Raw genomic sequence first — 27,837 nt, forward strand, 5'->3', positions numbered from 1 at the left:
GATGAAAAACAGCTTGTGAAAAACAGTATAATAATCTACAAAAAAAAATCGAATACAGCCTTCTTCATAAATTAAACAGAAAAAGTCAATAAAATAGGTCGGCGCTCTATAATGGAGTCGGTCGGTGCGCGCGCGCATCCGGCGGTGCGCAAAAGCGACATCTTACGTGCGTAGAATTACATTACTGTCGTCTGGCCGTGACGTCATGGGGCTTTGATGTAACCGACACGAATTTTGTGTTAGTTAACACTTAATGAATAGTTAACATTTAAATACGGTAGTTCAATACTTAATCAATACGTAGTTACTTTAGTAAATCAATCAATATTTTTTGAGCTATCAATTTTTTTCAAAATGTGTAATTTCTATGCAATTTATATGAACATGGGAACTATGACGTAACATATTTTTACATGATGATATACATACTTTGCTTGTATTATCAAAATATTTCAAGATCAGTTAAAACGATAAATTAATCTATTAATTAGAATTTATGTAACTTAGAAAGAGAATCACCAAAATTATCTTCTAACTGATAAAATTCCCACAGAAACTTTACGAACCCACAGTTAAAACGGGTTAGGGGGAAACTCGCCTCTGGGCCGCGGCCCAGATTACACGGTATAATAACAGTCGGGAAAACTGGTCCGAATGTGCGGGCCAGATTACTATGTGAAAAAAGTGACGGAGGTAAGTCGACCCATTGGGACTTAATTTCATAAAATCCGATAGTTGTGAAATTTTTCACAGCTCAAAATCGTCAGGAGGCAAAAAGACTTAGATCTTTTTCATAATTTTCATCATAAATATAATACTTTGTCTAGATACTGGACTCCTAGTAGCTAATATAGACTTCGTTAAATAATGAAGTTCCTATAGATATTTGATACATAGTTTTTATTTTTACTTTTTTTTAAATATCTAGATTAGTGGAGATAGTGGGATATTTACATATGTAGAATATGTGTGTATAAGTAGGATATAATATTTATTTTTATTTACTTACAGCATGTTAAAAAAACCCCATTAAAGTTTTTGTTGCATATTTAGTTCCTATACCCATATATTTAATAATCGCAAAATCGTCAGGAGCTAAAAAAATAAAGATCTTTTTCATAATTTTATCGAAAACTAGCTTTTGCCCGCGGCTTCGCTCCCGTCAACTGACTTCTCTACTTTACCCTATTTTGTTTCATAAGAACCTTCTCCTGACAATAACAAACACAACAAAAAAAGAATTAGTCAAATTGGTCCAGGCGTTGTTGAGTTATGCGCTTACCAACACATTTTGCGATTCATTTTTATATTATTTTATATTGATGTCAATATATCCAATGTCAACATAAATGAGTGTTACAAAAATACTCTTGTTGCCAAAAGGGGATTTGTTTTTTCTTGTAACACTCGAACAAAATTTTGATAAAAAGAAACAATGTTTCTATATTTACGTTTTACTTATAAATTGAGATTATTAATTAAGTATCTATAGGAACTTCATTATTTAACGAAGTCTATATTAGCTACCAGGAGTCCAGTATCTAGACAAAGTATTATATTTATGATGAAAATTATGAAAAAGATCTAAGTCTTTTTGCCTCCTGACGATTTTGAGCTGTGAAAAATTTCACAACTATCGGATTTTATGAAATTAAGTCCCAATGGGTCGACTTACCTCCGTCACTTTTTTCACATAGTTATCTGGCCCGCACATTCGGACCAGTTTTCCCGACTGTTATTATACCGTGTAATCTGGGCCGCGGCCCAGAGGCGAGTTTCCCCCTAACCCAGGTAATAATATAATAGTGGAAGAATAAGTAGTAGGTAATTTATTCGGCCACATAAGGGTCGCAGAGGATTTACGGCCGTAGTCTGAGTCTCACATAAATACGGAGACGCGCCTTATCTGTGCGTCCGACGGGTTAAATGTTAACTGTGGGTGCGGCGTAAAGTGTGAGCGGTAGCGGAAGTGATATAAGGAAACGTACATCATCTGCCTAGCCTTTTCCTAAATTATTTCAGACTTGTTGTGGGACAGATAATCGGGCCAATTTTTTGTAGGACTTTGTGACTAGAATGTTCTCACCTACTAGACTGTTTGTGGGACGTGTGTATTCTATTTATCTCATACAAAAATCGATCTCCAAATTGTGGGACGTGGGCCAGTCATAAATACCGACTGCCTATGTAGGCCTGCCAAAGATGTTCCAATTATTACTGGGCTTCACAATGGTTGTGACCAATTGCAGTTCAAAGAGTTCCCCTACTACCCTACAAGGATATCTCTAGGTCTGTGTTGTTCTATTTAAAGAGATGCTCACATTTCCTCAAACAAATATACCTTCTCAAAAACGACAACTCTCCTACTTTGTCCAGAGAATGTCCCAAAATGTCCAAAATAGTTCTCCTATATTCAACTGCCTTTTCAATTTGCTGGTCAAAGTAAAATAAGCAACCCATTTAAAACCCACCATTTTTTGAAATGTTCAGAACTCAAAATATCTCACACGCTACCGCTTGCCCCTTACACCAAACAACGCGGAAACAATACTACTGACCGCGGCTACCCAGAATGGGTAAACCTGACGGTCTACCGTGGCTGATAACCAGCCGGATTCGGCTGATAACTGTCTGGATTCGGCTGATAACTAGCTGGATTCGGCTGATAACTGAGACATGGAGGACTTATCAACAAGGCCGTTGGGACAGGTTCTGTGGGATTTTTGACGCGAAATAACTGAAAAAAGGTGTAAAAAATCAAGATGCACACGAGAAGACAAGAGATACCTCTATAGTTTTCGCAAAACTAGATTACGACCTGCAACTACGTAGACATACTGTAGATTCACACAATTACTTGCTCAGTGCGATTCCCGACTTCTAATTTTTATCGTGATGTTATACTTTACCAGTTATCAGTCATTGATGTCTGCTATATTATAAATGCGAAAATAATGCTGTCGGTAGGTCTATTGCGCCAAAACTAAAAAATTAGGGAGTAGTTAGGTACGTAATAACTTAGAAAATTACAATGCTTGGTTAGAAAAACAGCTTGAAATTAAACAATGATTACATCAGAATGTTTTCCGTACCTATTCCTTTGGCATGAAAAGCGCTTCATGTTACGTGAACCGCAACGTCTAGTACACTTCCGTACACATAAGTTTCACTATCTTACTATCATTGCTATACTTTTTAAGTTACTAAGTTTTTAATCTGGAATGAATATATTGCTGCTAGTCACGCCAGAGGCCTTCAGGTGGATTTGAGAAAATTGACACTAGGGCTTGTTAGGTGACGTGCAGCTCACTCGATAAATAGTAAGTAGTAACCCGCATCGCCAAGGAACTATTTACTTCCCTCACATGTATAAAAAGTAGCCTGTTTATTCTGATATTTAAATTGGCTATATTACTGCAAAGATTCATCAAAATCCATCAATTAGTTTTTGCGTGAAAGACGAACAAGCATCCATAACATCCATCTATTAGAAGGATTGTTGTCCAAAGGAGGATTTTCATCAATCATTTCTAAGAACTATCACTAATTCTCTATTAGAATAGAGAATTCATTCCATATAAGAGATCCGTATAAGAGAGTTTTTCACTTCAGACTGTACACCATACTTACAATACCCCTTCTGTCTTTGGAGTGGTCAAAAATCTCGCAAACGCTTCGTATTAATTCGCATAAATTCTCCGAGTCTTCAGCTCCGAGTTCTTCTTAGTCAGGGATCGTTTACCACCGGTTATGAGGCCTGACGATATCCGCCATATTTGATCGAAAAAAAGGGACCAATTTCAAAAACTTTTTACACGTTCACAAAAGCTCACTATGTGTGAATAATTTATAGTTCCAATAAACTAGTTAACTCCCTCGGGTTTACTTGTAAAAGTTACCGTTTTAAGCCGAAGTAACAAACGTCAAATGAAAAAAGGAGTTTTGAAATATTGGGCCATTAAGAGTATTTAATGGGGCGATTAATCTTGCAATATTTACTGAGGGCTTCGTAATAAAGACTGGATAATATTTTTTCAACCAATCTTTGGACGACCTATATTTTTTCAACAAACTTTTAATTCAACCCTTGAGTGAAGCGACGCTCTGACGGCAAGGCGGAGGAGTAAGCAACGTTAAGCAAGGTCGGTCCGTGGATGGGAGGCCATCTTATCGTGAAGAGTATTTCTCAACTTTCATTTCAACAGATTCGGTAGTCGACCATTTTACCAAGGGTATCGGGTTGCTCGAGCAATTGGGTTGAGGAGGTCAAATAGGCAGTAGCCTCATGTGGCAAAGCTACTCGGAATGCATCTATTTAGTTAGTTAGAGTATAAGCTGACCCAAAAACTATATTGAAAAACATAGGCAGAAGATGAGGTTGGTGACAAAAATACCCCTAAAGTAGAAATAGACACAGTTCCAGAATACAGCAAAATCCAGGCACAAAAGCTAGTCTATAAATAGTAAGCTAAACACGGAAGCATAGAATTTGAAATTTAATGATTTCCAATTAAACATTAATGTTATGTCTAACTATGGAGTTAGAATTCTTTGGTTAGATTGTGGTGACCATGACTCAGGAATTTCAGGGAACTTCGTTAAAATAATTTTGTTGCCTTCACATTTTTGTTGTGAAAATGGTGTGAAGGAAAATACGTAAATAATTTGTATACGTAATTAACTAGTTTCCCGCGGCTCCACCCACTCATAAATTCTATGTTGCCTATGCCTATTGACATTCGCCAAATTCTCTTTAGTCTAACGTGAAAAATTAAAAGACAACTTGTCTATTATTATGAATAAAAAAAATACATTACGTACTTGAATACTGCTGAGTAAGTAATAACACAATTACTATAGAAATAAAAGAAAAGAATTTCTCTTCACACCCACAGCACCAGATTCCCATAAATCTTACATAAAAACCTCAGAAAAAAAAAAAACATTTTTTTCTTACCTTGTAATGTTACCTACACCTGGGGCTTTACGCTTCACAGTCACCTCTTACAAGAGTACACACTACATACTAAACAGTTGGCCGACAGTTGACCCGAAAGTTTGCAATTTGTTTTAAAGAAAATCTTGATTCCAACCAATGTTTTCAGTCGGCCTAATACCGGCTAAATACCTGATCTTTGTAATGTGCTTACTACCATTCATCTTCATACTGATTGAGCCCTAATGGCGTCCAAGGCCGATTTCGGCCGGCGGCTTTACTTATGTAAGGAGATCAGCCAGCTGCTCAGGACATATTATAGTGCACAAGCATTTGCTTGAACACAGGTGCACTCACTATTCCTTCACTCTCATAGCCCGATGGGACGGCAATCCGACACCACCGAAGAGAACACTATTCCTTCACTCTCATAGCCTGACACCGGACCGACCGGAGAGAGATCAAATAATAAGCCCTAACGACCGAACGACTAAAAGTTTACAGTGTGTGGGTACTCTAACTTCTTGCCAGAGTAAAAAAAAACAATTATAAAAGCTAAGCTAACCCCAGCAGGGGTCTGACAATACAAAAACTGGTCACACTATATTATATTAAGTCGGACATGAGCGCGGAAGCCTAAATGATTTGCAATGAATCGCTTGTCGAATCGTTGCATTCTTTGGATTATGTGGGATGACCATGGGTTAGGGGTTTATAGGACTTTTCTTCAGTAAGATTTTGGTACTATTTCTTTTTTTTAAAGAAGAGCTTGTAGCTAAGTAATCGATCATAGAGTTAAGGCTATTCTTGGTGCAGTGTTTGGATGTGTGATCATCTTATCATGACGAGTTCCTACGTGTTTTGGAAGGCAGTGGCACGATAAATTGGTGGGTTCCGGCTGTCACTTGAAAAATAAACTTTTGGTAGTAGTTACGGACAGTCAGAAGCCAGAAAATCTGATAAACAGTCTTATCTAGACGTTCCTTGTTGCTAAAGCAACTGGATTGTGGTGGTCAAATAGGCATTCCCTCTGTGTAAAACATTAGAAATTAGCTACCTTGGTTAGACTGGAAGTTGACCAGAAATAGTTGAGAAAAGGCTAGGCATATGAAGATTATTTATTTTTAGTTCAATGCCTAACCAAACAGAGTATAAGCACAGCACATTATTCTCAACCACACACTTCCCAAATGTCCCTTAAAACCCAAAACGAATGGTCACTCCACACGGTCCATCGCGATGCCAGTTCGTCGCTCGTTCCGGCCGGCGCGCCTCGCGTGTGAACTCGCTTTATATTATCTAAATAATGGCGTTTAGCTGCCCTTGCGCACACCTTGTGGGATTAGGTTCACGGCTTGTGGTTTAGCAATGGCTTGGGTTCCAGACACATTGGTAGAATAGTTATTAACAACTAAATATTCCACACGGTTTCACACATCTCCCGGGGAAACTTCTTAAACGGAATCGGATAAAACATAGCCCATGTTCAGCACTCTCCATGAGATGAATAATTAGTTTCCTAATAGTGAAAGAATAATTTAAATCGGTTCAGGAGATCTGGAGTTTTTTCGATGCAAATAATCAAATCTTTCCTCTTCAATGCACACTAAGTTTATGCATGACCCAGACACACACACACACACATACATACACATACACGATAATTCTAGCGTAGAGGTCTATCTGATGTCATCCTAAAAGCGTTTTAGGTCGTGGTTAAAAACCTAATACCAAAACCACTATGTATATGTTCTGCTTAGTTGGCTAATCTCCTAACATGAGGACACTATAGCCGATAATCGGCTAGGAGGACATCAAGATCATCATCACTACTTCCCTACTAATATTATAAATGCGAAAGTAACTCTGTCTGTCTGTTACGCTTTCACGTCTAAACCAATGAACTGATTTTAATAAAATTTGGTACAGAGATAGAGTTGACCTTGAGAAAGAACATAGGATAATTTTTATCCCGGACTTTTGAAGAATTCTCTTAGAAACGCGATATAACCGAACTCTACGCGGGCGCAGCCGCGGGCGGAAGCTAGTAATATTCATAAACAAAAGCCAACGAAGCAAATTGCAATTTGCTTCGTTGAAAATTATTTAACGACAAATACTTCGTCACTAAAACTTCACCTTGTACAATGCATGACATAATACTTGCATTGAAATGACCTCAGAAACAAATAACCAGTCGCCGGTCGAACCGGTCTACGGTCAACATTTTTGGACTTTCCTAAATACGAGTGTTTTGAATCAAATTGAAATTGGGAGATTTTTTATCTGCTTTGTGGAATGCTGCATCTTGAACCTGGTTCTATGTGATATTTTGAATATATTTTGGAAATTATGAAACGTCTGCTTGCTAAGTTTTAAGTTTGCGAAACAATGCAGGTTTCTTTCAGCACTAGGCTATGAGAATGTGGGAACATGTTTTATGGTATAATTGTTTATTTTAATATTTATTTTATATTGTAGTATATTTTTTATTGTATATTTTTTATTGTAGTTTATTTGTTTGAAGACGCTAATCTCTTGAACTACTGAATCGTTCTGAAAAATTCTTAAGTTTGAGATAAACCATTCATCGAAGAAGGCTATCGGTTTATTTTTATCCGGGTGCGCGAAGTAGTTCCCTTGGGACGCGGGTGAAACCTCTGCTGAAAACTAAATGCAGTAATATATATGCGAATTGCATCTATGTATGTGCACATGCGACGTAACTATTTCCATCTTGCACTTATATAACTCCACTAGCACGTAAGAGGTTGTTAGTTAAATAGCAAAAAGTATACCTAAGATAACCTATATTGTAAAGAATTGTTTGTCATTGGCCATTCCAAAATAATTCTAGAAACTAAATTAGGAATCATCCAATTTTGCGCAAAGTCAAAGTCAAAAACGTTTATTGAAAAAAGGCTAGTTTTTTAGCACTTTTTCACGGAAAAGGACAGCACCCACAAAACCCCCTTTCACCACTTAAAAGTGTTACGGCTGGGAAGAAGAAGCGGTGAAGAACAAACTTCCCAACAACACAGCTGTCTATTACTGGGCAAATGATGAATGATTTTAGAGAGTATAAAAACTAAAAAACCATTGTCTTTTGTTTCAGGGTCCAGGTCGAAGGTGGAGTGTACTCCCGAAGTGATGAAGGTGACCATTCCCATGGACGGAGACAGGAGCATCACATACCTGGAACAACTTAAAGGTAAGTTTTAACGATATCACGATTGTTGGTATAGGAGTACCTACTTCTTGCTCATATCGTATTTACACCTGAGTTTAAATCATTTCCCGAGCTTTTTCTCAACTTTGTTAGGACTTCCAGTCAAACCGCAATTGAGTATCAGTGTTTTAAAAGGACTGCCTATCTGACCTCTTCAACCCAGTTACTCGGGTAATCCAATACCCCTTGGTAAGACTGGTGTCAGACTTACTGGCTTCTGACTACCCTTAACTACTGCCAAAGATACATACCAGAGTTTAAATAAGACTTAATTTTCCGTTTATCCTATCTTTTCTGTGGTATCCTATCTTTTTTATAAATATTTTCTGGCAAGATTCCATCGATGTGCGGCCTTCTCACGCACACATATGTGTCTTCTGGTCTACTCTAGTTAAAATTGCGTGAGAACGTTTCTAAAATGTGTCCTCGAAACTGCAACATTTGTGGACTCGACCCGACGATATTTTTATTAATCTTTTCAAATCCTTACTTATAAATTCATCAAGTAAAACCAAGTACTTCAACTAGTCTTACACTAAATCCTTTGTTCATATATTATGGAAGAGTAATCACACACTGAAGGCTAAACAGTCGACCGACAAACGATCCGATGGTTGCCAAAATCGTTGCTTAAATCCAAGCAAAGTTTCCAGTCAGTCTGATACCGAACAAATACCTGATCTTTGTAATGTGCGTACTACCTACACTTTGTAATATGATCTTCATACTGATTTATGAGCCCAAACAAACTATCGGCAGACTAAAAGTTGGCCGTATGGAGTACCCACTCTTAGGGAGAGTGAAAGCAGCTCTTTCGCATACTAATTAGCATTGTCAGGCATATTGTTTTCTGAAGTAGAAATTGTGTGAAACTTTGTGAAAATATGAGAGCTCTTGTTAGGACAATGGGGTAATAATTTTCGTGTCAAATATTTACATATTGTAGCTATAGGGGCTGTATCCGCGAATTCACTTGTTTCTTGAACTTTGCAGTAGCTTATTTCACTCTGAATAGGTAAAGTTTCGATATTTTGTGACTTTAAAATGACATTCTTTCAAAAATAAAATATGACTATCCAAAACCTTGTTATACATGCCTAATATTAAATTTATAAACTTGATTGAAATTCTGATTTGAAATAGGTACATGAAAAATATCAAATAATCTTTCAGTGTTAGTTAGCCAGTTTATCGATTTGTCCGGGTGCACGGAGTAGTTCCCGTGCACAAAGAAAAAGCGAGAAACGGCAAGATAAATAAAAGAATAATTTTAATTTCCTTTTTTTCACGAGTATTAAGATTTTTTCTCCTTTCTAGCCAGATTTAGGAAACATACTATATTATTTTGAACTTATTTTCAAAATGGTTGTGCAATCAGCCTTCTCAATTTAGGCATCTCAATAGGATTGTAATGACAGCAGATAAATCAATATGGCTGAATTTTGATGGGTATTGAATTGTTTCGATTGATGACTTGAGGAAAGTAGTAAGAAATAGAAAATTTTTAGTAAGACAACGTGAGAATTTAGGTTTCTCGCTAGTGAATAAACAATTTAGTTGGGATACATTGGTGTTTAAAAATAATATCTATGGCTGAAGCGATTTGGAACACCAGCGTGTTTCTAATACTCAGTTCATCATTTTAAGAGCTTCGATACCACAGACAGACACAAGTTATTACATAATAGAACTTATACCACTTTTCTCGACGTTAAAGAATACTTAACATCAATTAGAACAATAATTCTGCCCAAATCTAATGTGTGGTGAAGTTAAAAAAAATCCCAAACACCCGCTAGCTAGTCTTAATGTAGTTTCTTTAATCCTCATAATTAGACACTAAAATCCTTAGGGACTTTCACATCACAGCTATATAAAGGCCTATACACACGAGACAATCAGCATAGGTCCCAGCTAACAATGTCTTGATTAATATGTACACCCTGGTGAGTTCGTGCGCTCGGGACCCGACTCAATTATAACAGGACGTGAGGAGAATCGCAATAGTATCGTGGAATACGGACTTTATATAACATATTGTATTTAAACATTATGTAACTTGGTTTTTCGAGTCGTATAGAAGTAATATAGAATATTTTTTTAAAGAAGTGGGCAAAAAATAATTTGTGCCTTATCTAGTTTAAAAAAAAATGTGGGCCTTTATTATTTAAAAAAAAACCGTCTATTTTTTTTCGAGCGACAGCCATGTAGTCGCTGCACGTGCGGTAGGCAGTTGGTAGTCGCCAGCTGCTTAGGAAACGTACCTTAAAGAATTACATAGTATGACGTAATTGCGGTGACCGATCGCTTCAGTCAGAAACTGTCCAAGTCTACTCTCGAGCGTTTCTATTTTCTTCCTGCCGGTTGCCTTCCATCATCAGGGATCCATTTTGTGGTGATGTTGGCCCACTTGTCTGACCATAAAATATTTCTTCCTTGTGTTTGCAGATTACAAGCCTTGTCAGCCTGAAATGGACGGCAACACGGCCATGTTCGTGCTGGACCTGCAGGATCCTCACCGTTGCGCCGTCATGAGAGTGCTGGAGACCAACACTGTGAGTATTCCTCATCATCATCTCAGCCATAGGACGTCCACTGCTGAACATAGGCCTCCCCCTTTGATCTCCACAGATACCTGTTGGAAGCGACCTGCATTCAGCGTCTTTCGGCGACCTTTATAAGGTCGTCTGTTCACCTTAATGGTGGACGTCCTACGCTGCGCTTGCTAGTCCGTGGTCCCCACTCCAGCACTTTTCGACCAAATCGACCATCTGCTCTGCGAAAAATATGGCCTGCCCATTGCCACTTCACCTTGCTAATCGGGCGGGCTATATCGTTTATAATGTAAAATATAATTTTACACTAAGAATTTCCGTAGAGAAACTCAGCAAAAAGCAATCAGCCCAGTCATTATTTTCTTGGTCATAATTTCGCGAACATTGCAAAACTTATAAACCGTAACGTAAGCCCTAATGTATTTCCGCTGGCCAAGCAATAGCTATCTAAATTTAGATATGCAAATTATGTACATTTAGATACGTAAGCAATTTAGCATCAATAAGCATATGTTTACTTCCATTTAATGTTACGATACACATGGTACAAGCCCCTATCCTCAAAAACTGCTAAACCAATTTAAAAAATGCTAACACTGTTGGGAACACTATCCTCTGCTGACATAAGCTGCATTTTGTCCAGGTACTGGAAGTAGTTTCCACGGGACGCATGTTAAACAGCTTGTATTCCTATATGAGAGACCGGCACAGACCTTCCCGACAGAATTTACCCATTCCCTTCAATATTCTACAAGTTTTATAATTGTATGTAATTTCCAGGGCAAACGCAGTTTCTACAGCACGATCGTGATAGAGAACTCAGTGGGCGAGGTGGAGACGGTGCGCGCGCGCTGCGTGCTGGAGGGACGCCTGCGCGCGCTCAGCAAGCGCGACGTGCCGCCCTTCCCGCTCGACTTCAATGAGCCCGAGTGAGTGTAACCACATTATAATATATCTTAACTGTTGTATAACTGTGCTACACCATAACATCCACTCCACTATTTTCTAAAGAAAAAAAAAAACATAGAAAACTATCTCGCTGTGATATTTTGAAAACCTAAAACATTTTGTAACTTAAAAAAAAGCAAATTAGTTTATTTGTCTGAAAAACGATATGCGTTTAAGCGTACGAGCCATGCGTTTAAGCATCATCAGCTGCCCTGCCTTTTCGCAACTATGTTGGGGTTGGCTTCTAGTTCAATCGGATGCAACTGAGTACCAGTATTTTACAAGGAACGACTGCCTATCTGACTTCCTCAACCCAGTTACCATTGCAACCCAATTGCCATGATAAGTCAGCGAGTAATTAGCTTCTGACTACCCTAAACGATTGCGAAAGATGTTCAATGACAGCCTGGACCTACAGTCTAACGTGGCCTAATATCCAAGATAAAGTAAGAGCCATGAATTTAAATAATATACAAAACTGGACTAAAACCATGTTTTACGTTTTCAGTGTGCTGAACATCACGAGGTACGAAGAAGGAAAAGCTCCCGAACCAGTTCTCGGAGCCATCGTCAAGCAGAATGGCAAACAGTGAGTGCTTGAGCCTTTGTATATAATTTGACTACATTCTATTTAAAGATCTATCTAGGCGGCTGGTTGACGCTTCTCGTGACCAAAAGGCTGGCTATTACCTCGGACAAAGGATCAGCATGGCGATCCAACGAGATAATGCTGCCAGCCTCTTGGGCACGCTCCCAGTCGACTGCGATGGGGACGTGCTTTTTTATGTTTTTTAGTTTTAATTTTTACTTTTTTTTAGAATCTATCCTATATTTTCCAGGGTATCAGGCGAGATCTCAGTAACCCCCGGCACTCCGCTGACAATGGAAATATTCCTGAACGACAAGTCAGCTCCTATCTACGGTCTACTGGTGAACTACATGCACGTCACTGATACTGGGAAACAACAGGAGACTATCATATTGAATGGGTAAGTGGTTTCTAGGATCCTGGGTTTGATTGTAATGTCAGGCAAAGTAGTATATTTGTTACTTTTATTAAAAGCTCTATATTGTGTGCCTACTATGTAATATCTCAAACAATTTTTTGGCCAAAATACAGTTATTGACGGCGAAAAAAAAAAATACTTCTGAGAACCCTGTTAATTTCAAAACACGTTTTCAAAAAGTTTTCTCGATACAAAAAAAATATAAACTTACCTCTAAAATGATCTTCAAACAAAAATATCTGTATTATTTATCAACGTACATTGATTTTGTAATATTAACGAGTCCATAAGTAAATACAGAACTTGGTTAATTTTTATTTTTGAATACGCAACTCATTTTACAGCTATTAATTTATATGTATGTTGCGAACGTCGCGTCAACAGGCTCAACAGGAGTGTTTTGGGCGCATCAGCCTCTTAAGAGAGACAAAGAGTGAGCGAGTGAGATACCGACACTGAGTTTGAGAAAGAGTATGAGTTAGACTGAGATTCATTGTTCTGACTTATTAGTATTCTCCAAGCCTCATATCTCTTTCTTCTATTGCCCCAGCTGCTCAGTAGACACATATCTATTCGAGAACTTCGTGACGGCTGATGGAGACACGCTGACGGCCAAGTTCAAGGCGTTCAAGTTCCCCGACACCACGTACGTGCAGTTCAAGGGTACTGTCACCGTGTGCCTCGATAAGTGTCAGGGGGTGAGTAGTTTGGTCTTATTTTAATGAGTTATGGGTGTTTTATCTCACGAAGGCGGGTGAGCCATACTCGAATGTGTGATTTGAGTACTCCCAAGCAAGGCTGTATGGTACACACATCATCATCATCAGCCTATAGCAGTCCACTGCTGGACATAGGCCTCTCCAAGTGCACGCCAGTGAGATCGATTTTCGGCTTCTCGCATCCAGCTCCTGCCAGCCGTCTTGCGCAAGTCATCACATGGTATACACATAAGTATGGCTTATCCGTTTTCGTGTGATAAAAATCTATAACTGAGCTCTAGTATACAGAATACAGAGTCATGCGAAGGTAGTGACTGGTGACTAAAAGTCTGACACTCCCTTTGACTCTACTCACAATAACAAAAGAGAATGTATAATATTATAAGATTCAATTTTAAGAAATATGCGATGATTTCAAAGAAATGAAAAAAATGGTTTGGTTTCAATTTTTTGTTATCATCTGACCAATCTCGTCTAAACTTTAAAATCACGTGTATATTGTTTTACCTCTAACAAACTACTATTTTTAACCACCTCTATATTTAAATAAGTACTTACTCTCCATATCACCCTCAGGTACAATGCAGTAACGGTCAAATAGCGTACGGGCGCAGACGACGCTCCATCAGCGCGGGCGCAGACAGCAACAAGGTGTACGAGGTCTCGCTCACTACCTTCATTAAAGTCGACTTTGAGGACGGACAGAGGGAAGCAGGTTAGTTACAACCATACAGGTTTTTTTATTTATTTATTTATTTATTCCCTTTTTTCAGGCTACTTAGGGCCCATAAAAATACGAATAAACAAGTAAAATCATTTAGGCCTACGTCCACCAACAACATAAATATCCGTTTGTTTTTAAATAACTGTTTACTAAACTATGAATTGTTGTTGTTATTGTTGTTGTTGTTATTAATAAATAATAAAATAAATATGGGCAATTTTGGAAATATTTGGATTCAACAGCTTTACATAAAAAATAAACTCTACCTCTTTAACTAGGATATCCTGTAACTAGGATATAAAGTCAAATTTGTGTCTGAGTGTAAAAGTAATTTTCTAAGAAAACAGTTATTAAAAACGGAAAAGAACTTGGATCTTAATTAAAATGAGCTGTAAATCAATGAAAAAAATGCTAATTTAAATGGCCTATTTTTTGTTATCAAACAAACAAAATGCAAATGATAAAAGCCTTTTAAAAGCCATCCATTTTAATTTCGAAATGAATAATTTTGTACTGTTACTGTAATAAATTTTAATCTGCGTAGATAAGAGCTTTGAGTCATACATCATGTGAGCTTTTGCGGTCATGCTTTCATTTGAGCCTGTCTGACATATTATATGAATAAAATAATAGTTTTGTTCGTTGGTTTGGCTTTAGTAACATATCAGCTTAAATTACTGACTTAAAAAAAATGATTTTGTGTAAAAGTTGGTAATTTAATTTGAACTAGATAAAAACTGCATTTTCTCCGGAAGATCTCAATCTTTCCCTGAACAATTCCTATCATAACCTTAACCCTATTTAAAAGATATGACCAGCAAACGTCGTTAGCTCTCTAAAGCCCCCCTACCTGCCTTTCTTACTAATTTTATGTCTAATATCTTTTACAGAAGACGTACTAGCACTCTTGAAGAACTTGAAAGTAGCAAACCAGCGCCTAGAAGACATGGACGGCACCCCAGCTACAGTTGCCGAGCAGACGTCCAAAAACGTTCTCATTTACGAACAAGAAACATTTACTGAGAGCAAAGCTAGTATCCTAACTAGCAGTCTAGTAATCTTAGTTAGTTTGCTTCTTCTGTTCAAGTAAAAAACCTGTTGAAAACATGGCAATAAATACCTAAAAGTTACGAAATTCTTCAACTGGCAATTCTTTTTTTAAAGTCTCAAGATTGACAGTCGATGGTAGCGCCATTGTTTGCGTCGAATTTTGGAACTAACTTCAATATGATCAGTTGTATAAATTGAGTTTTTTAACGGTTTTTTTATACCTTATTTACAAAGTCATAAAACTGTTGTCTTAAAGTACATAAAAACTAAATATTTTTGCCCCAAAAATGTAACTAATAAAATCAAGTACATATTAATGAATTAATTGTTTTATTAATAATTGCTCTGAACCATTCCGTTAGCACTTAACATGAAACTTAGAATAAAATAAAGTGATTTAACTATAGCAAGGTAATTCTAACGTAATTAATTTAGTTTAGATTTTAATGTTTTTAGTACCAGTGAAAAGGTGAGCGCACATTGTTATTAAAAAAAATAGATACAAAATGTTTCTAATAGTCAAAAAACCTGGAGACTTAATTTAAACCAACTTTTTACCATGAATTTTCATATTTAGGCCCAATTTCATCGACAACAGTCAGCTTTCTTTAACCAACTGTTTATAATGAATATTTACATTCAATTTTCAGTAGTTTTAAGAAAAAAAACATTTATGTTGTTGGTGAAAATGGGCCTGACAATACATATTTTTTTACCTACAATTATATCTACGAGTAAGTAGATATAAAAATATAGTTGTCAAAATAATGTGCGTTCATCTAAATCGATCTAAATCGTAATGCAACCGCATTAAGCCCACTAGTCTTATGATAACTGTTCCATAGATAGCCTCCGTCCAATAGTTGTGAATATTTTAACATAGCACTTACAAATGTAAGATCTCTACAGTTTTTGTAAAAGCTTAATATTTTCTATCTTGAAAAAATACGAATTTTACTATAATAATCAATTTAACTGGCAACATCTACCAAAAAGTTTGTCACATTTTTTGCTTTGTAATAAATGACAAGTTTGTCTTTATAAATAAGAAAAATACCTATCATCCAATATGTTACTTTAATCACAAAATATGATTACGATACATCACATTCATAAAAAGATTTTAAAAATCTCTCTGTCCTCGGCCATATTTTTCTACTAAATAATTTAATATTTTGGTGCTTGCAATACTGACACGTTTCGTGATTCCAATTTCGAATTAGCTTTTTGGACCCTTTTTACAAATTGTATTTTTGGTTTTACTTCGATAAGTACTTTTATGTATAATGTTTTTTTGGATTTTAAGTACTTTTTGGAGTTGCCTATTAGGGGTAAATTTATCTCGTTACCTATATTAATGATCAGGGTTTAGGAAGAAACTAAGTGACCAACGAAGGTGTACAAAGTTGCTTTAGTTAAAAGCCAAATGTGAAAGCGTCCTTAATATTTATAGGATTTTTATCATTTTTTTCATACATAATCATGGTTTTGGGGTTTTATAAAATCCATTGATTCATCCAGGTGGACAGGGTTTTTTCATAATAACATCGCGTTCAAATTTGTAAAAAGGGTCCTACGCCTAACTGTAAGATTAAGAATTGATTAGAAATAAAAATTAAATAAATAAAGAATATTTTCGAAATTATTTTTTTGTTTTATTAAAAATTCATCAACCTGCTCGTATTATTGCCCTTAATATTATTGGTGTCAAAAACAGGAATTAAAGTAGTAATAAAAGAAAATAACTAAGATTTCAGTCTTTTAATAGAACCGTTATCAATAAATCGATCTAACAATATAGGTACACAGCAAGTAAAATAACCTTAACATTAAAATCTAATAGTAAATGAAAAATCACAACTATAATCAATACAATACCATATTTTTTAATAATTATTATTTTTATCATAATTCGTCGAGTTATTAAAAATAGTTAATGGAAATAAGTTGGATTTTTTGACATCACTTTTAGAGAAGTTGAAAAAAGTTGTTTTTTTTTTCTCATAAAAGTTGGAACAAGGTAAACAAATGGATTAACATTAAAAACTTATGTTTACGCTAACACACTAGAATACGAGTATAACGAATGTACACAAAATGTTCAATTGTAGACAACATGTATACAGGGTGATTACAAACGAGAATCGTCAAAAACTGTTTTTTCATTTGTATTTAATTAGTATCAGCATTATTTCTATGAAATCACTTCATGGAAGGCTGGCTTTACTACATACAATTGTGGTAGAAACTCGTGTTCACACCCTGTATACGTAATAATAAAAAAAAACAATTCCATATTGGCATTACAGTGACAAATCTTCTAGCTTCTACTAATTTTATATGCAGTAATATTATAGTAAAGTAAAAAAAGTATACTTTTTGAAAATTTTTATAAAAAATAAAAAATTGAAAATAATTGCAAAGTAGGTTGAAAATTAATTTACTAAAATATTACTGCATAATTCACAATAATAGACAAAAAATTACACTACACATAATTATAATTATTATAAAATATGTACAACTTATTGCTTTAATTTAAATGGAAGAAAATAACCATTATGGCAACACTTATTTTGTTCAATAAAAAATAACTTTTTTGTAAACTGATGTTTAAATAGGCTATTAGGGAAATAGCCTTGTGGCTATTTTAATATGAGGTACTTGATTTTTTATTGTTTTTTATTTTTAAATATGAATGAATGATTGAAGGTGTGAATGTAAGAATGATAAGGAAATAAAAGAACGAATGAGTGGACGGATGAATACAAAAAAAAAATCTACAACGAAAAATTATTGAAATGAGCTACTTCTACAAAATATACAAAGGTATGTTTTTAGAAGGTAATTCATTTCTCAACAGGATCATTGGTACCTCACAGATAGTTAGAATCTTTACCCATCTTGGACAATTGGGTAAAAATGTCAATCATCTTAGTTTGGTCGTTTTATTAGTGTGAATCAAAGCTTTTTTTTATTGAAATTAAACTAGTTTTCTAAAATAATTCTTCATTGTTAATACCTAGCGGCAGTTTTCGCATTTAGGAAGGTAGGCTTCATTAAATCAATTAGAAACCTAATTATCCTACAGACTTTAGTCAAGAGTAATAAGCCCTTAAATCAGAAAAAGTCATCAAATATATTTTTTTATTTAAAATCTTTTCAAAACAAAGATGAATGGATAATATTCAGAACTGATCCGTTATTCTACTTGGCACAATGTTTATGGAGTATTTTCTTATTCAAAATACGAAAATCAGCAATGTAATGCATCTCACTTGCACATAGACTTATGCTTAAATAAAAATATTATAGTTAGTTAAATCTGAATAAAAAAAAAGTCCATAAATGCTTGAACCATTTAAAAACAATATCGCTGCTTTGCATGAATACACGCACAAACCAAAAATTTGAAAATACTGGTTTATAACACAGGAACTTGCAAAATAGTCCGTATTTTATGGTATGTAAGACTCACATTCATACCGGCAAATTGACGTAGTGGCGAGTAAAGAAGTCGTTATGTGATTGGTTGATTTCATCATCATCCTCCGAGCCTTTTTCCCAATCATGTTGGGGTCGGCTTCGGGTGATTGGTTGATTTATCACGCCATATTTGTGCAACAGTCGACGATCGCCAGTTGATAGGTATTATTGTTTTCGCGTGTCCACATCAAAACTTTCGGGAATAATAGCACATTACCAAATAATCGTGTGTTTAAAGTGAAAAGTTTAGTTGTATTTTCTGCAATATTCATTCATTAATGTCCTTTCGATTTATGCATTCTACTATTCTAATGATTAAATACAAGAAAAGTTATGGCAGTAAATATTTTGTTTAATTTTCAAATAGCTCCCCTGCAAAATGTGTGTTTTTGGATTTTGCGGTTATTCGGGGCAAAGCAGCGAATATGACTTTTTTTGGCAAGAAAACGAAAAAATGGCGGAAACGTTATTGTTATAGATAAAAAATAATCTGTTTTTGGACATAATTTTGACAAATCATTTCTTTTTTCTCAGTTTTTTACCAAATGTTTAGCTACAAATCTAGTCAGAATTTATTTTCCTTTACGTTGTTCGAAAGTTTTTATTCAAGAGAAGTTAATAATAACATCTATCGTTGAAATAAAAATACATATTTATAAACTTTTACTACGCGATCTAAAAATTCAAATGTTTTTAAATACAAAACAATAATCTCAATACATATATTTTACTTTTAGAGAGCGTTATTAACACACTTACAATTTTTACATAGTCAATATAGCTACATTTATTAAGAATTAAAAATAATTTTACAATTTTAAATTCGAGAAACGGCAAGTTTTTCGCGTTAATTTTTATAAAAGCAAAAATACAACACCATGTATTTATCAATTCTCTTTGTATATTCCTTTACAAACTCATCTATTGATTGAACGAATGAGTAATGGAATGTGAATGATTGAATGAGCGGTTAATGAATGGATGTTCAATAAAAATTAAGGTGAATGAATGGTGAGCAACGAATGAATGAATGGCAATGAAAATGAATGAATGTTTAATATGATTTAAATGCACAATCAATAAATTAGATAGCTAAGGAATATTTTTAAGAAAATAATTTATAATCAACGTAATTATACGACAAGTACAGGATATTAGAAATAATTTTAACATCTAGTAATACGTCTATCATTTACAAAAACTCCAGTTTTTAGCACAGCACATAGAACACATGACCGAGAGTACTAGACAATTAAAATTTTGTTTTATTTTTATAATTTGAGTGATCACAATTTCAAAATCTTAGTTATTATTGGTTGTGCGTACAACTCAATATTTAGTTTTTATAGTCCCACTAAATATTTTAAGGAAAAACCGCATTACAGTATTATTGAGTGTGTTTACAAACGTACTGCAAAACAGATTTTCATTGGTAAAATTGTGCGTCTTTTAGTGCGTAATTTCATATGCATATAATACCAGACGATTTACAGCTGCAATAACGTTTAGCAATTCCATAGATCACCTCACACATACATACGGACACCAGAACACATTTTCACGTCTCATCATTTAGGACCACTTTTTAACCAGTCAGAAAACTTTTCTGCAATAAAAAGTCAGAATTCTGACCAAATTAGTCTGTAACCTGTTTTTCAGACCCACTTTGCCATCCCGAATCCATGGTATTAGTATCACTATAGCAATGATGATGATTGGTTTTCAAAATTTCCTCTTTTCCATCTCTTACTGGTTCATACTGAGAGTCAGGTCCCAAGCATTTAGAGGTCTCGGGGTCATTAGAATATACCTGATCCTGAGGTCTTTCATCGTCAGATAATAATGATTCTTCAGTGTTAGGAGACAGAGGCGAAATTTGCCTAAAATCTGCCTTGTTCGAGTCAGAACTTGATTGTCTGGGATGGTCTTTAGGTAGATTCTTAGGGCTAGATCTAGCGATGCGCAGTGGGCTTATATGTGCTCGCATTTTTGGACTGCCGTCGATACGAATGCTTGAGTTTAGTTCACTCATTCGTTCGAGACGTGAATCGTTTAATCGTTCAAGACGGGAGTCATTCATTCGGTCGCTGTGACGCGTGTCGTTCATTCGGTCACTGTGGCGAGTGTCGCTCCGGTCACTAAGTTTTGAATCGTTCATTCTTTCTATTCTAGCTTCTGTCATACGCTCGCAAACGCGAGAGTCGTTCAAACGTTCACTTAGTCTAGTCTCGTTCATTCTGTCACTGATTCTGGAGTCATTCATTCGTTCTATCCTCGGATCCATGACCTCACAACTCCTTGAATCATTCAATCTGTCTCTAGAATCATTCATCCGCTCACTCATTCTAGTCTCATTCATTCTATCACTGATACGAGAATCATTCAACCTCTCCATTCGTTCCCTCCCTTCATTCAACCGATCCCTCGAATCATTCATTCTCTCACTCAACCGTGTCTCATTCATCCTGTCACTGATTCTAACATCATTCATTCTTTCCATCCTCTCATTCAACCTGTCTCTCGAATCCATTCGTTCACTCATTCGTTCTCGTTCCATTCTTTCGTTCATTCTCATGGAATTATTCAACTGTTCTATCTGATGTTCTGTGAGTCTTATAGAATTGTTTAATACTTGCCGTATTTTATCTTGATTTTTCGCATGTTTGTCTGTTTGTCTCGGCCGACGTTTGGAGCCGACTTGCGGCTGCGGCCGTTGCTGTCGCGTTAGAGTGAAGGAGCCGGTGTCGGACTCGGAAGTGGATTCGGGATGATTCTCTATGGTACCAACTAGAGCTGATACGTTTGCGTTCATGCAGCAGTCCGCCTGGGAATGAAGACAGACAGAATAATTTAAGAAATTGACAGTGCTGATAATTTTTGATTGGTAAGTTTAACAAACGTAAAAAAAAATACTTAAAGTCAAACATACATTTGAGGCATTATATTTCACCCAAAAAACATTATATTTTAGTAAATTAATTAGGTTCTTGACGACACTGAGTGATGGACATGACGTTAGATTTTTTATTCATTTACTAATTTGTAAAAAGTATATTTATTTGTTTATATATAAGTGACTTACTTTGACAGACACATTACAACAGCTAGAAACGTCTGCGAAGTACACTTCAGACTCGGCGTTCTGATTGGCCGCGCGACAGTCTTGCATGGACGATCTGAAATAATAATATAACAGTAAGTAAATGTATTACATTTGGCTAGAAACAAACATAAAGTTGTATGTAATTTTTTTAACACAAATAATATGTCTTCGTGATTTTTTCCCACGGGACACGGGTGAAACCGAGAGGCTTGAATAAAAATTGCCTATAGCTAGCGATGGGCGACTCCAGTTATCTAACTCGAGTAACTCGAGTAACTCGAGTTAGACTGTGAGCGAGTCAGCCCGAGTCAAAGTAATTGCAAACCGAGTTGAGTCGGAGAACGCGCGCGGCTCGTGCGTGGGGCTGGCCGCGAGGAGCTGGCCCGGGCCGGGCTAGCCGCAAGGAGCTGGCCCGGGCCGGGCTGGCCGCAAGGAGCTGGCCCGGGCCGGGCTGGCCGCAAGGAGCTGGCCCGGGCCGGGCTGCCCGAATGTGTCGGCGTTTCATTTAAGGAATAAAGCACACTTAGTTTATTTTTTTTTAGTTTCTTATTATTTCCTTACCTACTCGGTAAAAATGTTACCATTCGTAATAGTTCGTTTTCTAATGTGATTGTGATGTTTGTTAACACTTTTAATAATAATAAACGTCTGATTTTTGAACGGGCTCAATTTTATTTAACTTCCATTGACTTGACGCCACGCAGCCCGCTTGGCCCGCGCGGCGAACCGTGAACGTAGGTAACTGGCAAGCCGCGGAACGGAGCTAACTCGGACGGACGACCCGACGACGCGGCGACGCGAGGGATCTTAAGGCAGACCGAGTCGAGTCAACTCGAGTTACTCGAGTTACCAAAAAGTCGACTCGGCCCATCGCTACCTATAGCGTTCCTGGGACGCGGGTGTAACATCGGGACAAAGGTTAGTTAAATATAAAAAAATCTATATCCTTCCTTCACTGAGATATAAATACATAAATGAAAACTACATACCTGATAGGAGAATGCTTGTCGTTCTGGAAGCCCAAGTTCTCTTTTCCTTGCTTCTGACAAGAATCCGAGCTTTGATCTGAAACTGTTTAATTTTATCATTACAATCAAATAAACTTTCTTAAATAAAAAAATAAAATCATATAGGTAATTTTTTAACTACAATATTAAAAAAAAATCTTTTAAAAATTGATAATTTATTTGAATCATACTTAAGAAACTACAGCCAACATTTAGAAGTACGAATGGCAGAGTCGAAAGTAGTCTCTTTCTATCAAATAACTGCTGATTTCAATGTGTTCGAAATAATTGGCATAAAGTTTTATTGAAACCGCAGTAAGATTTTTAACTAAAAAAATAATGTCAAAAGTGAAAATATTACCAACCTTTACTGCCAGTTTTCTGATGCAAACACTCAATAGTAACATTATCATCGATCCTACAATCTCTGTGCAAGTTACTCGCACTCATACCCAATCTCTGGCATCTATACGGAACCAAATGTCCCCTTAACGTGTTAAACCTTGCTTCCGGTGGCATATGCGCCAATTCCGCTTGTAAACGCGCCATTTCCGCCACATCCGTTGGGTACAAACCCATATGTGCCAATTCCGGGTTTAAACGCGCCAGTTCCGGGTTTAAACGCGCGAATTCCGCTAAATCCGGATTTACTCTCGTCAATTCTGGATTCATTCTTGCCAATTCCGGGTTTATACGCGTTAGTTCCGGGTTTATGCGTTGTAATTCCGGGTTTATGCGTTGTAATTCTGGGTTTATACGCGTTAGTTCTGGGTTGATTCTGTCGTTGTGTCGTATGTCTGGGTTTTGTATGAGGTAGCTGTTTCTGCAAGTGTGGGAGTGGGGTTGGGTGGTGTGAATGGGGGTGGGTTCGTGGATAGTGGTGCGATGTTCTATGTGGTGATGGTGGAGTAAAGTGGCCGCTGCTGGGTCTTGGTGGTGAAGATGGTGTCTGGAAAAAAGATAAGGTGAGTTAGTATTAAAAATTATTTATTCGACAAAAAGATAAATAACAATTATTTTTTGGCAGTGACCCTAAAATTAGGCTACAGCCTGTATCTTGAGTTGCAAGTCAGATATAGTTGCCGGCACATAACTTGGCGAGGATTTGGGTTCTTTATTAAGTGTGAGTTTGCACATAGTGCACTAAATGATACAAAAAAGTTGTCCTCATTTATTGATGGTTGATGGGTATTGACCTCATTTATTAGTATTTATGTCTGCTTGGAAAAAATAGGATCTGTTTTCATCTAACGATTCTTGCCAAGTTACGTGCCGGGTACTATAAAAATAATATATCAGTATAAAAATATATAAAATCCATACCCTATAAGAATGCATTCATATTATTTTACTATTAAATGCAAAAGGGAATTGGTACATATACAATATATTTTCTTACGATTAAAATTCGGTAGATTAAAATGGCCGAGTTTTTTGGAATTTGGATACTTGTTATATAGTTTTTTGCAAATAAATATCAATAAGTTTCTTTCGAGTTATATTCTATTTTTATTATTATTTATTCTATTTTTACATCATTCTACTTATATTATTGTGTATCCTTATATTACACATACCTAGTAGTACTCCGTCCCTGAGGGCTGTAAGGCGGGGGCGGCCCCCACACTCCGGTGGCGACGTCCACGGTGCCGCGGGATTCCACGAACCCTTCCGTTGTGAAGTTACCCTGGGGGAAACTGCCTTGTCCCTGGGGGGAGGTGGTAGATATAAAATATAGGGAAAAAGTGTTGTATTTGTGTAAACATGTGGGGTATGAATTCGAAGGAAATATTAATAATTCATCTGCGCTAAGTATGTTTAGTTCTGCGCAAATCATATTTAGTTTTGGGATCTGAGCAAAAATATAATTAGAGCTGCATAAAACATATTTAGAATAATTCTGATCTGTGAAAAACATATTGGAGTGGATTTGAGTAGAAATGTACATTAGTTGGGCAGATATAAATTTTGGGTTATTCATAAATTAATGCACATACACATTTACCTTCTTGTTTAAAATTACAAAAATATGTTTTTTAATTATTATTAGTTTGTAGTATTTAAATCTCTGAACGCATATTTAATTCAATTACCCACATCGAAACTAAACCAACCTGCACAAAACTGCCACTCCCCTGCGCAAAGTGTCCGCTCCCCTGCGCGAAGTTGTTCCCGTGCGGCCGGCTGAAGGCGGGCGGCGCCGCGGCCGGGTAGCGCTCGGCGTACGCCGCCGCCGGCGCGTCGCTGTCGCAGAACCCGTATGCACTGTCACCCGATTGGGGGGCTGGGGGACGGCAGCGGGAACTAGGGGGGAAAAGGAGATTATTTTTAGAATTATATAGTCTATACAAAAAATTACAATATCTTATCTATAATAATATTAAACATTTTTTTTGAAAGGTTGCTTTTTTGTAAAAAAAAAAAACCTCGGCTTATTTACGAACTTATTGCGCACATTATTAGGTATCTCTTTCTGTACAGAAAATTAAGGCACAATCATTTATAACTGCACTTTATTAACCCTTTGATCGCCGATGCGCGGATCCACGCGAGACACAATTGATTTTCTATTGTTATTTAATTAGCGGCATTCTAGCAGTTAAGCTTAATTGAATATTCTAGATACTCTTCACGTTCAGAGAATCTCAAACTGAGGCTTGTAGAATAGTCGTCAGTCACACATTTTTCAAATAAAAGTTTCTTGAAATAAATTATTTGCTTGGTGTTCATTCATACTCAAAAGCTTAAAACACTTACAAGTGTTCAAGATGGAATAAAAGAACAAAACAAACCAAAGGATGACTAGTCCCAAATCACCTACAACGTCAAAAATCATCAAATGCCCCCTCCCGCTGTGGGTTAGCAGCGGTGAGGGAGTGTCAGACTCTTACTAACTAAAAACCGTCTTGTTCCGTCGTAGGACTTTTATGTACCAGGGCCGCGGTATCTCTTTCGAACAACCCGTGAGCAACCATGGTGATGGTTAACGCTCAACCCTTTTCTGTAAAAGAATAGGCCTAGCCTGCAGTGTTTTAGTCTGATAATAACTTACTTCTGACTGTTACTCCTAGGCCACGGGAACCAGCTCCAAGCCGAAGTCTTCCTGCCGGTGCCCGGGTTAGGGGAGTATAGATTGCCTATACGACCTGCAAACAATACAGCATCAAGTATTAAGTAAGTGAGCGTCAGTTGCGTTGCTCACGATAAACACATAGGTATATTATGGTGTATATATCTAACACATATTCCCAATTTTTTTTTTCAATTGTGTTTTGAAAAGAATAACTCATATACAACATGTAACTTAATTAACGCACATCCTGAAATTAGTTTGTTCAGAATCGTTTACTGAATCGATTTATATCATTTTTAATATAGGTAATTTTTTATCCCAAAAATAATTAAATCTACGGAAATTATTGTCACATTAACCCTGTACAGTCAAAACAAATTCAAATAGACCGTAACTCAAAGTAATAAGACTTCGTGTATTGTCGGCTTTTTCCGTAGTTTCGTTATGTTGTGTCGAGTCGAGCGGCGCGCGGCGCGATATTTGCGTGCGTAGTAGTATGACCAAAAAGTTCTCCAAGAATTGGTATAACTAATTTAGTAAATAACAATGCATATACATGTTAAATTAAAAATCCAGTGCATGTATTATGATTATAACATAATATTGTAATTAGGGTGTTTGAGGGTGTGCGTTAATTACGTTACATGTTGTATAAACTAATATATGCGTAAGCAATTGTAAATAAGTTGTTGGTATGCCTTGTAAATAAATAAAAATCATTATGAATTATTCCGCATGATATATTATGTATATCCGGACTCAACCTTTTCCCTGGGTCAGAATAAGTAGCTGTCCAATGGGGACAAGCCTTCGTCACGTGACGGTCCGGCCACTGATAGGCCGTACAGAGTCCAAGAGTGATAGCGATTTTGAATGTTCCTGATTGTGGTTTCGTGTGATATTTTTTGTTTTATGAAAGTTTATGCTTTTCTCTGATATTAACCCATCCCGATTACAGAATGTGAATAGATTAACCTGGTGCCCAGAATCTGTGTTGCAGACTGATGTCCCAAGCAGGCTGTGTGGGGTGACACTGCGCACAACAACTGCAATTACTCTGCAAAAAAAAACATATTATTTTCAAAATGGTATATCAAAAAGCCCGCTCAGACCGACTTCCCAAAAAAGAGGAGGTTTTCAATTCGGATGTTCGTATTTTCCAGACGAGATTGTTCTGGTATGTGGCATTGTAAAGCACAGAAATATAGGTCCTCCTATCTCCTATCTCCTGGTCTACTCGCTCTAGCAAACAGTTACAAATTGCGTGTGAACATTTCTAAAATGTCCTTAAAATTGCAACCTTTGTGTGTGAACCGTAGAAATACACAGGCAGAGATTTAAGAGAGAGTTTCGAGTTCTTCCCAATGATGCTTTACATTATCTGGCGGGCATATAATATCAAATGTTTATATAATTATGATTATGGTAATTAGATATTTTATAAAATCTAGGTAGTTCCTATATATGGCGGGAACACAATGATAGCAGTGGACCCGCGCGCGACATTTTTTATCAACTTTGGTGGAACCCCTCTATATTGGTTCCTCCATATATTTCAAAAAACTCAAGTTAATCACATACATCAACAACCAAACTAGCTACTTCACCTGTACTTGTCCGCCAGCAGTAGGCGCGGCCTGACCGGCGGAGGGTCGATACAGAGACCTGCAGCGAAGTTCTAGCTGTTCCCAGTACATCTTCATATCAATAAACGTAAACTAGCTACTTCACCTGTACTTGTCTACCAGCAGTAGGCGCGGCCTGACCGGCGGAGGGTCGATACAGAGACCTGCAGCGAAGTTCTAGCTGTTCCCAGTACATCTTCATATCAATAAACGTAAACTAGCTACTTCACCTGTACTTGTCTACCAGCCGTAGGCGCGGCCTGACCGGCGGAGGGTCGATACAGAGACCTGCAGCGAAGTTCTAGCTGTTCCCAGTACATCTTCTTGCGTTCATGGCTGTAACAAATTGTATGGTTATAATCTATACGAGTATAA

The 27,837-nt window shown here is 36.7% G+C and overlaps 2 protein-coding genes across 3 annotated transcripts in view; one reads left to right on the forward strand and one right to left on the reverse strand.

The window, feature by feature from the left end:
• The window catches only part of LOC124643248, a 55,725-nt gene extending 38,912 nt beyond the window's left edge, over positions 1-16,813 (forward strand). Inside the window, exons 3-11 of one of the 2 annotated variants that reach the window (XR_006985894.1) lie at positions 8,052-8,147; positions 10,614-10,720; positions 11,501-11,649; positions 12,177-12,257; positions 12,508-12,657; positions 13,226-13,373; positions 13,971-14,109; positions 15,009-15,738; positions 15,773-16,813. Coding sequence is in view for 1 of the 2 variants with exons in the window: in XM_047182145.1 (XP_047038101.1) it covers positions 8,052-8,147; positions 10,614-10,720; positions 11,501-11,649; positions 12,177-12,257; positions 12,508-12,657; positions 13,226-13,373; positions 13,971-14,109; positions 15,009-15,208 (1,070 nt within the window). In the remaining variant the exon portion in view is untranslated. Of the gene's footprint in view, positions 1-8,051; positions 8,148-10,613; positions 10,721-11,500; positions 11,650-12,176; positions 12,258-12,507; positions 12,658-13,225; positions 13,374-13,970; positions 14,110-15,008 lie in introns of both variants that reach the window. The other variant, XM_047182145.1, reaches the window with a different exon arrangement.
• Positions 16,814-16,914: 101 nt separating this feature from the next.
• Positions 16,915-27,837, reverse strand: part of LOC124643249 — a 43,295-nt gene continuing 32,372 nt past the window's right edge. Inside the window, exons 9-17 of the mRNA XM_047182146.1 lie at positions 27,693-27,798; positions 26,813-26,894; positions 25,817-25,910; positions 24,879-25,068; positions 24,342-24,472; positions 23,130-23,713; positions 22,747-22,828; positions 21,737-21,830; positions 16,915-21,478 (exon numbers count right to left, since the gene is read on the reverse strand). Of these exons, the coding sequence (XP_047038102.1) occupies positions 20,291-21,478; positions 21,737-21,830; positions 22,747-22,828; positions 23,130-23,713; positions 24,342-24,472; positions 24,879-25,068; positions 25,817-25,910; positions 26,813-26,894; positions 27,693-27,798 (2,551 nt within the window). The 3' untranslated portion in view covers positions 16,915-20,290. The remainder of the gene's footprint in view (positions 21,479-21,736; positions 21,831-22,746; positions 22,829-23,129; positions 23,714-24,341; positions 24,473-24,878; positions 25,069-25,816; positions 25,911-26,812; positions 26,895-27,692; positions 27,799-27,837) is intronic.

Source organism: Helicoverpa zea, chromosome 27 (genome assembly GCF_022581195.2).
Source record: "Helicoverpa zea isolate HzStark_Cry1AcR chromosome 27, ilHelZeax1.1, whole genome shotgun sequence".
Classification (NCBI taxonomy): domain Eukaryota; kingdom Metazoa; phylum Arthropoda; class Insecta; order Lepidoptera; family Noctuidae; genus Helicoverpa; species Helicoverpa zea.